General features: G+C 39.3%; 1 protein-coding gene across 1 annotated transcript in view; it reads right to left on the bottom strand.

Moving 5' to 3' along the window:
* The window catches only part of ELMO3 (engulfment and cell motility 3), a 1057243-nt gene that overhangs the window by 168314 nt on the left and 874062 nt on the right, over positions 1–14867 (bottom strand). Inside the window, exon 17 of the mRNA XM_044081425.1 lies at positions 5275–5387. Within this exon, the coding sequence (XP_043937360.1) occupies positions 5275–5387 (113 nt within the window). The remainder of the gene's footprint in view (positions 1–5274; positions 5388–14867) is intronic.

Below are 14867 nucleotides of genomic sequence, written 5' to 3'. Positions count from 1 at the left end.
TGTATGTGTAAGAAATAGGTCTGTGTGTGTGTTTGTGAGTAAGTAGGTGTGTGTGTGTGTGTGTGTGTGTGTGTGTGTGTGTGTGTGTGTGTGTGTGTGTGTGCGTGTGTGTGCGTGTGTGTGCGTGTGTGTGTGTGTGTGCGTGTGTGTGTGAGTGAGTGAAATGTCCAGATTTTCACAGAATGTCAAGATTTTAGTCTCACATCCGTGGTCTGTTTCTTATAAAACTGTGCTTTTCTGGCAATCCCTGGCAAATCATTGAGGATTAAGACAGCAAAAAATGGCAGACATTTGAGCTTTAGACTTCATATCCTTCAGAAAGTTCATACTAATGCAAAACTTGTTGTTCTATCAACTTTCTAAGTTTGTAAGGGCAATTTTTAAAAGGTGCCCCTATTTTTGGACATTTGTCCTCCCCCCATTATGTGTGTCTTTGTCCAGATTTCTTGCTCTAAAAGCTTGAGAGGTATGGGGGGAGGGTCTAAGAGGGAGGTAGGTGTGTATGTGTGTGTAATACCTCTCAGCTGTACAGATTTTCCCAAAAATGTCCAGAGTTTTGCCTTATATTTTTTGGCCTGTTCCTCATAAAAATTGTCTATTTTTTTGAGAAATTGCCGGGATGATCTAAGGATTAAAGTTACTAACTAATGGCATGCATTTGAGTTTAGCTTCAGACTTCATATCTTTTCAGAAAATGCATTCTAACACAAATCCTGTTATTCTAGCAACTTTCTGAATTTATAAAAGCAATATTTAAAATGTGTCCATAGTTTTGGGCCTTTGTCCCCCCATTTTGCCCAGACTTCTTGTGCTAAGAGGTTGAGAGGTATGGTGTGTGTGTGTGTGTGTGTGTGTGTGGGGGGGGGGGGATCTATATGAAATGTTTGAAGTCTGAAAACTTCAAATCTCATATGATTGACATCATATGAGCACTGAACGTTTCAAAGGAGATCACCATAGGGAATTCTTCCCTTCACTTCAATGTAGTGCAATCTCAGAGTTCGTATATTTAAGTAGAGGGGGGTGTGGGGGGTGGAGGGGGCTTGACCCCCTGCATAGAGCGTTCAGGTAGGTTTTTTGTTTTTACTTTGTTTACATTTTAAGTTCGATGTTTGAAGACTTCGCTCATATGGAGACAACCATATGAGATTCGACATTTTCAGACTTGAAACTTATAATATAGACCATGTGTGTGTGTGTGTGTGTGTGTGTGTGTGTGTGTAAGAGGTAGGTAGCATACCCTGCAACTGCCCAGGTTTTTGCAGAATATCCAGACTTTTGCCCCATATTTTTGTTTTTTTCCTTATAAAAAGATTGAAGTTGCTAAATAATAACAGATATTTGAGGTTTAGACTTCATATGCTTTAGAAAAATGCATACTAGCACAAATCCTGTTATTCTAGCAATTTTCTAATTTCATGAGAGAAATATTGATAATCTGTTCCTATTTATTTTAGACTTTGTCCAGATTTCTTGCATTAAAAGGTTGAGGTGTGTGTGTGAGACAGTGAAATTCCCTAGTTAGGGTTAGCAGGTGGTTATTAATTTGCTTAGGCTCAAGCCCTGTACCTTAGCTACAGGAAACAAGAGCCTGACTCCTCTACCCAAAATATGCAACTGTTTTGCTTAGCAAATGGTATCACTGTTCTGTGTAGAGTTTTAAAGCAGTGTTAGTAGCACAGCAGGTAGCATACTTTTGTTTTGATGCAGAAGGCTGTGGGTTCTATTCTCACAGCATGTAGATGGATTGCTGATATTGTGTTGGATTTTAAGAGGGTGGGGTGCTGCAGTCCTGAGTATGTCCTCCTTTGGATAAGATGCCTAGTATCCATGAACCTGTTTTAGTTTGCCATCCATTCCCTATTGCAATATTACCAGCTTATCATTTTTAATGTAACATAGGCTATGAAGGTCAGCAGGACTAAGACAGAATATATGTGTGTGAATGAGAGGGAGGATAGAGGAATGATGAGGATGCTGACAGTAGAGGTGGCGAAGGTGGATGAGTTTAAGTACTTGGGATCAACAGTTCATAGTAATGGTGAGTGTGGAAGAGAGGTGAAGAAGAAAGTACAGGCAGGATGGAGTGGGTGGAGAAGAGTGTCAGGAGTGATTTGTGACAGACGAGTACCAGTAAGAGTGAAAGGGAAGGTCTACAAGAGGGTAGTGAGACCAGCTATGTTATATGGGTTGGAGACAGTGGCACTGACAAAAAGGCAGGAGTCAAAGCTTGACGTGGCAGAGTTGAAGATGTTAAGATTTGCACTGGGTGTGACGAGGATGGACAGGATTAGGAATAAGTATATTAGAGGGTCAGCCCAGGTTGGGAGGTTTGGAGACAAAGCCAGAGAGGCAAGGTTACATTGGTTTGGACATGTGCTGAGGAGGGATGCAGAGTATATTGGGAAAAAGATGCTAAGGATGAATCTGCCAGGTAACAGGAAAAGAGGGAGGCCTAAGATAAGGTTTATGGATGTGGTGAGAGAGGACATGCAGGTGGTTGGTGTGACAGAGCAAGATGCAGAGGACACAAAGAAATGGAAACAGTTGATCTGCAGTGGTGACCCCTAACGGGAGCAGCCGAATGAAGAAGAAGGCTATTTGTTCTTCAAAGGCAACAGGCAGTGAATTTGTAGATGAAATACTTAAATAAAAAAATATAAAGTTTTTTGCTAGCAGCAACCTTTTCATTAGTTACAGTCAGATCTCTTTAATGTGGAATTATTTAGGTGTCTTTTACTTCTGCAGAGACTGTGCATACTGACTGATATTGGTGGGTTGTAATGACAGAAGTTTGAGTAGCCTTTTATGGCTGAAATGTTCTAAACTGGCCAGTTTTGGTATTATTGGTTCATATGTTTTGTTTCTTTGCTTGCTGGCTATAAACTTAAAACATGCTGTAACAAATGGTGTATTATACAAGGGATATCATTTAATTATTATATATTCTAATTTAATACAATCAGGAAGGTGAATCAAAGAAATTTTGCATGGTCCTAAAAATGTGTGCAAGGGGTCTATGACTTGAAAACACCTCAAAGGTAAACTTAATCTGCCACTGGCCAGATGCATTTTCTTTGAATGTGGGTTTCAATGCTGTTTCAATGAATGTGAGCTTCAAAGTCACAGAAGTTTTAATGCTAAGTCTGTTTTCATTGTGAGACTGTATTGCTTTGTTTAGCAAATATCTATCAGTGTTTGTGCTGGAAATTTTGAAATAAAAGTTTTAAATTAAATCCAAATATCTGTAATCATTGTAGAAGTAAAGCAGAAAGCAGTATGCACACTGAGAGTTTTGAACAGTGTTTATAGCAACTGGGGAGAAATAGTCAAATAATGGGACACTGGAATGGCTGCGGGGGGGGGGGGGGGTGGACCCAAATGCAACATATGCATGCCACCACCTGTTTGGTTACAAAAAAAGCACTGAATTTTACCTCCTTTGTTACCCTCCCAGATATATTAAGTGACCACCTACCAGCTTATACCCACAGCAATATTAAACAACTAACAAAGGAATATAAGCTCAAAACTACCCATAATCTATCCAGTGTCCTCCAAGGAGTCTTTCATTGAAGTTCTGAAAACAGTTAACTGGTCCATCATAAAAAGACTCCCCTTAAATGATGCAGCTGAATAGTTCAGTGCAGCATTTCTAAATGTTCACAACATCTTAGCTCCACTGCGAACAAAAATAATTAAAAACATTCATAACCTGTGGGTTACCAACCCATGCAAACTCCTTAAGAAAGACAGAGACAAAGCACAGATTAACTGGCAAAAGAATAAAAATATGCAACTATTCAGGCAGCTATAAAATCAAGTCAAGAAACAAACTCCTTAATCAACTCAATAAACTCAACAACTAGAATGGATAGATTCATTACACAAGTTACAACTTGATTGTGTAAAAATATCACTGAACTAAGAACTAAGGTTAAACCACACCAACTTAAAAGTAAAGCTTAATAACTGGGTATTTTGGTACTATTTGAAGGCTGGTTTGGTTGTTGGTATGGTTGACGTTTTACACATTTTTTTTAATTTTGTTGGGGGGGCATCTTTTTGACTGGCAGTGATGGATTTACTATTTAACCAAGTGCAGGTGGGTTTAATCTTGGGCGGTGAGGGTAAGAGGACTGTTTACCCTGGTGTGTGTGTTTCATGGCCAGATAGGTGTTTGTGTCAAGCTAATAAGATGTTTGGATGACTTTAAAAATGAAGATTGTCTCTGAATGAAGACATTGCACACTGCTCATATTTTAGTTTTAGGAGAGTTTTACTGTATTTCTTACTGTTATTGTTTTAAAACACTGATGTCAGCATATCTGTTTTGGTGGATAGCAGGGTTTTACATATATTTATTTATCATTTATGTGTGATTTCAATTTTTTTTTTACATTTTTTTCTTTTATGATGCCCTGCTGCTGCTCACTATGGTTTGGCCAATTCGTTCCTTGTTTGAGGAATTCAATTCACTCTACATTTTGAAAGAAATTTCTATCAGGTTTTATGTCTTGTGGGTTGTTGATGGATATTTTGCATAACTCTGTTGTTTCAGGAAGTATATTTTATGTTTTATATTTTAATGCACTGTATATACAATGACTTCTAGTGTGTTACCACTTTAGGGGAGTCTATACTCTTGCAGCCAGTCTGTATGATGAGGACTGATATGTTCATAATTTCTATATATGTTTTTGTATTTTTTTTCTGTAAATAGTTTGCAGTTATTAGTGCTATTAATCTTTGAAATATGTTGCACTACTATACACTGCTCATTTTAGTTTTTTTAATGTTAAATTCTGGTTGTGATGTGCTTAAAATATTGCTGTTTGTCAGTTCTTGTTGCTGGGACAATAGGATGTTGATGCTGTTAAAGTATAAATAAGCTTTCTATGACATGTCCAGAGTATAAGAAAACTTTTAATGACACAGACAGATTATATATATGTGTTTTACCTTGGACTTTGCACACATATCCACATGCAAGCATAATACACTTTCTCAGTCTCCATTCCTCTGTACTGAACTTAATAAGACCACCAATGTAAATCAGTCCAGTGTGCTGTGGTCACTGTTATAGAAGGACTTCTGTTTGAGGCTGGTCACTCATTGACACAAATGGACCTGTTTAAATGTAGCACTTCTACAATGGATATTAATTAGTGGCACTTCCAGTTCTTAAAAAGACAATCTCTACTCTAATTTATTGTTGATGGAATCTGCAGGGATGAAGACAGTGACATGGCAGCAATCTGAAGCTGTACCCACCTTGCCTCCGCCGACTACTGATTTTTCGAAACAATGTACCCTCGCACAATCGATGTAAGCGCTGCTGCTTGATCAGCTCCAGCAGCTCAGGTTTCAGTCTCTCACGTAGTTCCCTAGTGGAGAGAGAGTATGGGATGCTTAGTGAATTTTCTTAAATGCGACTTACATTACAGAGCAGTAGTTTTCCAAGATCTCCACTTATATAACAAACAGAAAAAGGGTTGCTCACAACTTAAAGGACCCCGGTCCCCACTAGCTACCAGACTTTCAATTAGAACATGAAGTTACCTGATCAGAACCAACAATAAAAGCATCCTCAACTTTGTAAGACCCCATTTTGGACTAATGGTGAAAAAGCATGTTTCAATGTTTGGTCTGCCTGCTCGAATAAAATAACAGCTGACATTCAAAATGAGCAAATTGTCAGGACTTTAAATAAACCTGAAAGAGCACATTCTCTCTACATATGAATGCCACTGTCTCAGAGATACTGGCTAATAAGAAAAGTTAAGTTGGACTTTATTTGCTCCTGAACTTACAATTGAGGGATGCCAGATCAAGGAATGGCACTGGGTGTTGAATGAGACAGCTAAGGCTGTAATGGGGAGGGGGCTGATACTCCTTGCTAACACATGCTGACCCCAACCCTGCACATAACCCCAACCGTATACCGTACCTTAGAAAACTATCCTTGTAACACTATCACTACACAAGACATCTCAGACATAGAACATGTACAATAACACACAGGTACACATACACACATCTATACCTTAACTTAGTCCTTACTCTAATCCTAATTCTCAAACACTTACAAAGACAATCATACAATGTATCATTCCCTTTTCTTGCCTGCACCCTAACTTTAATTCACAGAGAGTAACATGCATGTGTGAGCTGAACACACACACACACACACACACACACACACACACACACACACACACACACACACACACACACACACACACACAAAGATAGATACACACACAGACATACACACTCATATATATCAACAATTAATGAAAGCTCAAGTGACTGCCACCTCACACAGTTGATCAGACTCTCCCTTTGCCAGAAGATGACATGACTGCTTATAACTGGAGAAAACCACAAATGTTCCTCACCTACTGTCAAACTCTCATCACATGAAGAACACAGACTGAGGTCTCAGATAATGACAGACAGACAGAAAGTGACATTCTATCTAGTTTTGATTTAGCTACAATGTTTAAAAGTGATGCTATAACAATAGTAAGAAAGATAACTAAATACAAAGAATTGATGTTTCAAATAAAAACAGTAGACTGTATACATATATTGTTAGTGAGGCATTGCATTTGGTAATAAGAAAAAAAAAGACATCTAATAATAAATGCATACCTCCCTCTCCATTTCTACATCTCTATATTCCATGTACATCCAGTTTTAACATTTTCACAGAAAATATTCACATATTACTCTTTCAAATTGCAACATACTTAACATGGTTTATTAATTTATTTATTTAACATTTGTTGACCGGGAATATCCGACTGAGCATGGGCTCTTTTTCAGGGGAGGCCCAGGGAGAAAATCACCAATACAGCATACATTAGAAGATGAAAATATGAAAATGAACATACTTATTAAGACAATACAAGCATTTAAAACACTCATTACATAGGTATAGTATAGTATAGTATACAAATTAACAGAAAAAATTCATGAAAAACTGAAAAAAAAATAGAATGAGTAGACAGCCAAAAAGTTAGATAAGGACAAGGAGGACAGAAAGAAGCAGAAAAAAAATAGATAAAAGAAAGAAATAGGTAATAAATTCAGAGGGGAAGGAAGAAACAAGCACAATGATGAAATAAGAGAAGAGATAGAAACTAGTGGTGTAGTATAAAGTAGAGGAAGGAGAAAAGACAGAGCTAATTTAAGCTGGGAGTTTTACAGGGCCATGTCCAGAAGTTCAGCCAGTATTCTTTTAGAGCATTTTTGAATTCATAAGCATTAGATATTGTTCTGATGGAAAGGGGTAGTTTGTTCCAAGATTAGGCAATTGAGTAGCAGATGTTGGCTTATCAAAGAAAGAAGGTTAAATAGTGTCTGCATTAAGGCTTTAACATAAATATACACTGTAGTCATGTTCACAGGAAATTGCTTACAGACAGAGACATAGGGGCCAGTTTAGTGGAAAAGCCCATTGTTTTAATATTATTAAAGCAAACAAAAAGTTAGGTTTGTTAAAACATGCATGCATGGATCACAGCCCAGCTCATTCATTGATTCATGCCAAGGGTAACACCCATGTCATGGAATAACCAGGCTTCAGGGTGCTGATGACCACCAATATGCCTCTTTCCAAAAACATGTGTGTGCCTTAGAGGTGGTGCAGCCCTCTGATGCTGACTGTGTATCATGTGTGGGATTCACATGGATGGGATGTCCTTTTCTAAAAGAGGTGATTTGAGAAGAACATCCTGGGCATCTACAGACCCTTCTGCTATGCAGGAGGGGAGTGTTCACTCCACTGTAAACATTGCTAAGAGTGTCACTGTATCCTCAGACTATGCTGTATGTATGAAGCCATCATCATCAACATCTAAAAACATATTGCCATCAGGCATGTGGTAAACTGTAGTGCCAGATCCTGTTCCAGTGAAACTTATTAATGCATACAGATAACATACCACCCCATTATGTAAGCTGATACATGTGTGACTGTCACCACCCTGCATCAGACAGACTGCTATGTGCAAAGATTATACATAGCCTATGAAAACATATTTACTTTCTGGTGCAGGTTGTCTCCTTTGAAGGCTCAATATCTCTGGGTGACACAAATATAGAATGGTATGTCTGAGTAAACTGTGCAGAGGTGCTTGGTAATGTTCTACTGCAATGGGATGTGCCACTACTCACCTGGTATATTCCCCACCAACAATTGGCCAGTCATACCCTGTGGTGTAGGTGATCTCAACTGTAGTCCTAATGTTCTTGGGTAACATTAATGCAAATCATGTCTGAATATATCAAGATGATGTGCTGACATATATCCTACAGAAATACCACTTGTTACTACTCACCTGGGATATCCTCAACAAATACACAGGTAGTACTGGCCATCCAAGCTCCCACATACAAACTACCACAAGGTATTAATATCATTTATGTATGTCCACTGTGGAATAGCAGGAGCTCTTTAGGATCTGTAAGCTAGCGATATGTTGGTGGTGTGATCCCAAGTGGGTTTCCTGTCTATAGACATGTTTTGAGCCTTAGTCTTGGCATAGGAGCTCATATTGGTGACCTTTGACACATCTGCACCAACATCCAGTTGTGGCCACCCACCACACTGATTTAACCCTTTTAGTACCTGCTATATCTGATCCCAGTAGCCTTGCCTGTTCAGTCTTCTCCACAATTCTCCTACCATGGATGCAGAAGATCTGCAGCAGCAACTTTGACTCTTTCAGGGTGAATTCTTCCAGGTGTTGGTCTTCTTTTGGTGGCATGACAGCTCTGGTACACTTGTGCATACAAAGATAGATCAGAGTGTGTGTGTGTGTGTGTGTGTGTGTGTGTGTGTGTGTGTGTGTGTGTGTGTGTGTGTGTGTGTCTATACAGGACTGCCCATGGCATCCAGCACCTGCCACCCATTACTAACTCTGTGGTGGGTACAGCCTTGTTCACTGCTGTGAGGTAACTGTTCTGACAACCTGTAATAGTATAAGCCATATGAACTATCTCTTCCACCAGTGCAAACAGCAGAGTTTGTACCCACCGTCAGGTAGGACCAGCACCCCCACTATAAAGAGATAAACACAGTAGAACAATGGATCAGCCTGCCTGTTCTCTGTGTGCTGCCTGGATGCCTCCTCTCCCACAACAGGTATGCAAGCTGTCTTGCCTGATATTTTTTATCATGTGTGGTTGCACCCCCCCCCCCTCCCCAGGAATGCAGCCTGTCCTTCTTGTACTTATCTAGCTATGGCTCCTCCCTACCAGAAATGGCAACTGTTCAGCCTGTTCCACTACTGGTTGCACCCTCCCTAGAATTTTAACCTGTCCTGCCTCTTGCTTGCACTCTTTCAGTTTTAGCTCCACCACCACTAGACATTTTATCAGACCCCTGGCCTGTAGTGTTAGCACACATAATGCTCCACAGTGTGACAACTATGTGTGGCAGTCATGCACTCTGGCTCAATTTGTGTAATGTGCTGTGCAAGCATTACCCGTGATCCTGTCTACTGTCACTGTCCCTATACATTAGTAAAGCCATATATCCTCTTTCTACTGTAGTCTATACTCTTAGTTGTAAGTCTGTAGCTCACAAAATGTCATCTCTAGTTTTTATCATGTTATAATTGGTCTCAAAGCACTGCTATTATGCAACTCAGCTGCCCATTTTGGCTGTGCTCTAGTATAATGCTCATGTAGCATATGTACACCTATGAAGCCTGGACACACAGCTGTTAACCTCCCCTGTGCTGCTGACTACTGTACATGTATCAAGTTGCCATATATGGGCACTGTATTACGGTGCTATCAGCCATGGATCCAGATCATGTAGTCCAGAATGGGTGGCATTGCATCCAGCTATAATTTTCATTCCTGGGCTTGAGCTGGGGAGGGTGCATGGCCTCAGCAGAATCTGACACCGACAGGGCCCCATGTGGTGCAGCAGGGAGACCAAAATCTTTTTTCATCTGCTGCACACACATCATCAGTACTTGCTGGTGGGCAAAGAAGACCACCTGTAAAATATGAATGACTGTCACACTCTTGTCAGGATACTTAGTGATGTCACGGGGATCACCTGCTCTGATAAACAATGCTGTCATCAATACAGTGATCTGCAGAAGTCTCCATCCAAACCTTATCCAACAATGGGAAGAAGAGGCTAGGAAGGGGCTTCCTCCTTACTACAGTAATATTTAATTTTTTGCTGATGAAAGAAAGTATATGTATACATGCTTTCTGCTGTCACGGGAATGCTATGCTCATTAATGTGCTATTTCTGATTTATGGTGAAGGAAGAAATAGTGGTAAACAGAGTAGCCTGCCAAAGGTATCAAGCTAGACTCTTTAGCCAGCAGAGTAAGAGTTCTGTAAGGCTGCCATGACTGTATCTATGCCATGCTTACCACAGCACTGAGCATTATTTATTTATTGTATTTTACTTTTGCCTCTTCACCATTGCATAGTTGCATACTGGTTGTTTTGAATGGTATTTTTGTCCTTTTGTACTGTGCTGATGTCTTACATTATGCCAGTCATCTTTACAATTGCTATATGTATAAGAGCTGCACTAAACCAGTTTACCACAGCAATGAGGTATTTTGTATTTCATTTTTTATACAAACATTTATTTATTTATTTGCAGTTTGTTTTCCAGGATAGTCCATTGGGCCACATGAGCCCATTTTCAATGGAGTCCTTCCTAGGGAGAAAAGCTCCAGAAAAAGTACAAATACATAGTAGATAGAGCAGTAAAGATATTGGTACAAAATTCTTATAGTACACAAATTCTAATAGACAATACATTTTTATATTTTTACATTTTTACAACATTATAGTACACAATTCTAATAGCTAATAAAGTGGTACTAGAGCAAATCAAAACATTTTTTTTTTCAGAAAGAAAATACAAAGCACTTGTTTGAGTATCAAATCATCATATGTTTTTTGGAAATCTGTAATGGATCCAAAAAATGGATCACTAAGGATGGAGAGTTCCTAGGAGACGATTCTAGGCACCAATGAGTGTGTAAATATTGAATGAAATCTAGTTGTGACTACCTACCACACTGACTTCTGTCCACCAGTTCCTGTTATTCTTGGTCTCAGCAGGCATTGTCTGCTTCAGCCTTCTCTGTGATTTTTCCAGGTGCTTAATTGTTCACTGCCTGTATAGGACTGTTAGGTTTTAAGTATGCTATCTGTGGTACTGTCATAAACTGTGCCAGTTACACCTGTGTATGCCATGGTGTTCTACATAACCACTTCACCACAACAGATAGCACTTCATTTTTTCAGTGTATTAATTTCAGCATTGCTTCACTGTTCATTACATTTATACAGTGGTTTACACCAATACACTCTGCTACTGTCCTAAACATGTGACAGTTACACTGCCAATCATATCGCCTGGAATTATCTTCCATCATGTAATAGGTGTTCCCTAGCCACTGATTTACATTGCTTTGCTGACTGGATGACTGTTGTTTCTCTTTCCAGAACTTGTCTTAGTGAAGTGTATCACATTGCACTGAGTGTTGCATTTGTTCCTGTTTTTTTTTCTCATTCTTTATTTGAGTGTGTTGCTTTTTTGCTTTTCATCATTTATTTTCATTTTTTTCTGCAGCATAAGCCACGAGATAGGCAGTGATGAGGCAAACCTCTAGATGCACAGTGATCTTTGGGCCTTGACCTGAAGAATTCATGGTGGCCTCAGGTGCTACTTCACCTATGCATGGTGTAAGCTTCTCATTGGAGAATGATACAGCAAAGTTCTGGATCACCTGGTGTGAGGTTTGGTAGCTGACGAAGACTGAGGTGGATGAGCACATCAGTGCCTGTACTGGCTCCTTACAGCCCCTCCTCATGTCACTGGTAGAGTTGCATAGCTACCTGACCATGACCATCAGGCCACCAGCTGTAGAACTCACTTCCGATGTCAGGCATGGAGATGATGGACATGGTTGTGTTCCCTTCTGGGACAGCTTGGCAGGCTACTCTCACCCAATCCTGACCACCACTATCATGGTGTTAACTAATCTTGTGTGTAGCTCACCCACCCCTGTCTGTAGTCTAGTCCTCCACATCACCAGTTGTCCATCATTTGTCTGTGTATGTCCACTGTAGTCCCCTTTTGTGTCAGTGCCCCTTTATCAATCTTTGTCTGTGTTATTATGTTTGTGTATCTGCTCCTGTTGCTATCATTACAGCCCACTTCTTATCTAGATCTTCCTCGTGCTTTCATTTCCTCTCCTCTCCTCTTCTTTGGAAAAGATAAAAAAGGCACCTGTCCTCCCAAAAAAAGTCTTCTTTCCCCACCCCATGCTATTCTTCCTTTCCTTTTGTCCTTCTGTCTGTTCTTCTGTTTATCTCCCTTTCTGACTGCCCTATCATTCCCCTTCTCTTCCTATAAAATGCACTTTGCTATGCAGTCATTGTACAGGCTCCCAGCTATGCCCATGTGGCAGATAAGTGGAACTTTCTTGCACATGTGAACATGCATTCTGTCATAGATGTTACCTGCATGCTGATATTCTTAGGTCACCTGACCACTTTTAACCAGGTCTACTCAATTGTCTTGTGACTGCTTTTTTTACAAATGTGCAGCTTTCTTATACAGGACTGCCACAGCCATACCCACACTATGTGGATGACCAAAATGGACTTCCCAAATCACTTCTTTAGAAAAGGACATTGTATACATCTGTACCTCTAATCTTCCTCAAGCCACATCATCCTACCTTGACCATGCTGTTTATCGCAGTTCAGTCACATTATAGTTTTTATTTAATACCCCTATTATGTTTAAGAACAATAATTTTACAATCTTCAAAAATAAAAGAAAAACCTCTACAATTTAAATAATTATAACAAATTAGACATAATAAATAAAACATTGATTAAAAATTGATCCAAGTTTTATGACAATCATTTAACATTTAGAGAAACTTTAGACAGTTTGGAGAGAAATTAATGGTAAGTTAGTCTAATACAAACAGGAATTACAATATGAAGTGAGGGAAAAACAGGCTTATGGTATACTTAGAGAGAAAGTCAAGGAAGAGAACTTTACAGAAAGGAGTAAGTGCAGAAAGCAGAGTAAGGAGTTATAAGGAAAGAAAAAGGTACTTGTTCACATTTAGGGATAGTTTATCCTAGTTTTGAGCAAGAACAGAGCCATATTTTAGCTAGGAAGTCTTTCAGAGTGGTTTTGAAAGAAGAAAGGGAGGGTACTGAGCTGATGGATATAGGTAAGGTGTTCCAGGCCTTAGCAACCTTGTACAAGTACAGACAATGCCCAGGAAATTTGACAGGTTTGTAGATAGGAGTTTTTGGTCACTGAATCACAGTAATCAACTAGGAACTTAGTTGTTAAGAATAGTTTTTAGTGCTGGACAGGCAGATGGATGTTGGATAATTATATAGGTGGTAAGAAGTTGTGTATATGTTAGTTGATGAGGCAGTTCTAACCAGTTTAGGCATTTTAGTGCTATAGAGTGGTGGATTCTGAAAGGGGTATTTACTGCAAATATAGCAACTTCATTATAGTATTTCAGGTTTTTAATTTTTGTGAAACCTGGAGGTTAGTGAGTATGGGAGCACCATGTGGCAAGTGTAGTTTTAGTTGCATTAGTGAGAATGTTTTTGGCTCTGTAAAGCATGCCTAGTTTTTGATGAGTTTTTCTTATGCAATTTTGTATATGCTGGTCGAATGTAAGATTATCTTCCACTATCACCCCTAATAATTTGCTATGAGAAGTGACTTCAGTGGTTGCATTATCCACAGAGAGGACTTCAAATGTTGTTTTTTCATGAGAGAGGGATTTGGGGGAAAAAAGAAGTAGCTTGGTCTTTTTTGAGTTGAGCATGAGTTGTGAGTTATGAAGCCTTGTTTCAGTGGCTGTTAAAGTTTCCTGAGTAATTCTCTGGAGGTGTACAATGTTGTCAGATGTGCAAATGAGAATGGAATAATCTGCATATTGTATTAGGGTGGCCTGTTGTGTGGATGTACAGAGTGTTTTGGTGAAAATGTTAAAGAGGAGGGGACCAAGGAAAGAGCCTTGTGATACACCAGTAGTGACTGGAGGTAAGAAAAGAGCATGGAGTGCCATTTTACTGACTGATACATACAGGGCAAGTAGCTTTTAAACCACAGAAAGGTGGGCTGAGAGAGGTCTAGTGAGGACGTGTGAAGTAGACGTTTGCTATGACAAACTGTGTTGAAGGATTTAGACAAGTCAGTTAATAAGGAAGAGACTAGTTTGCCATTATCGCTAGCTTTATTGACAGTATTTATATAGGTTAGAAGGGCAGTGATAGTATTATAGGAAGGACAGAAGCCATGTTGTATAGGGGATAGGAAGTCTTCCTGCAGGAGATAATCCAGCAATTGTTTTTGAATACATTTTTCAAGTACTTCGGTGAAGGGAGATAAGATTGCTATAGGTATAAAGTTATTAAGTACTTCGGTGAAGGGAGATAAGATTGCTATAGGTATAAAGTTATTAAGTACTTCGGTGAAGGGAGATAAGATTGCTATAGGTATAAAGTTATTAATGTCAGTTGAATTTCCTCCTTTGTGCAGAGGGATAATGTGCGACTTTTTCCAGAGAGAGGAAATGTTGGATTCTTGGACTGACCTATTTTTACGGATTGGCTGCTATTTTTATATACTCACTTGGAAGGTCATCAGCCGAAGAAGAGCATGGTTTAAGTTTAAGAGCAGTTTTATATAGGTTGTGGCCACAGGTTTGAAGGTGAAAAAGGATGTGGTGATATGTGGCTGTTGGACAGGGTTGGAATGAGATGCTGAGTAATTATTTATTTATTTTTATTTTATTTATTTGACATTTGTTGACCGGGAT

Source organism: Protopterus annectens, chromosome 8.part0 (assembly GCF_019279795.1).
Source record: "Protopterus annectens isolate FY-2018-M chromosome 8.part0, PAN1.0, whole genome shotgun sequence".
NCBI classification, from domain to species: Eukaryota; Metazoa; Chordata; order Ceratodontiformes; family Protopteridae; genus Protopterus; species Protopterus annectens.
The sequence above is the reverse complement of the archived record's forward strand: the minus strand, read 5'-3'. Positions and strand labels throughout refer to the sequence as shown.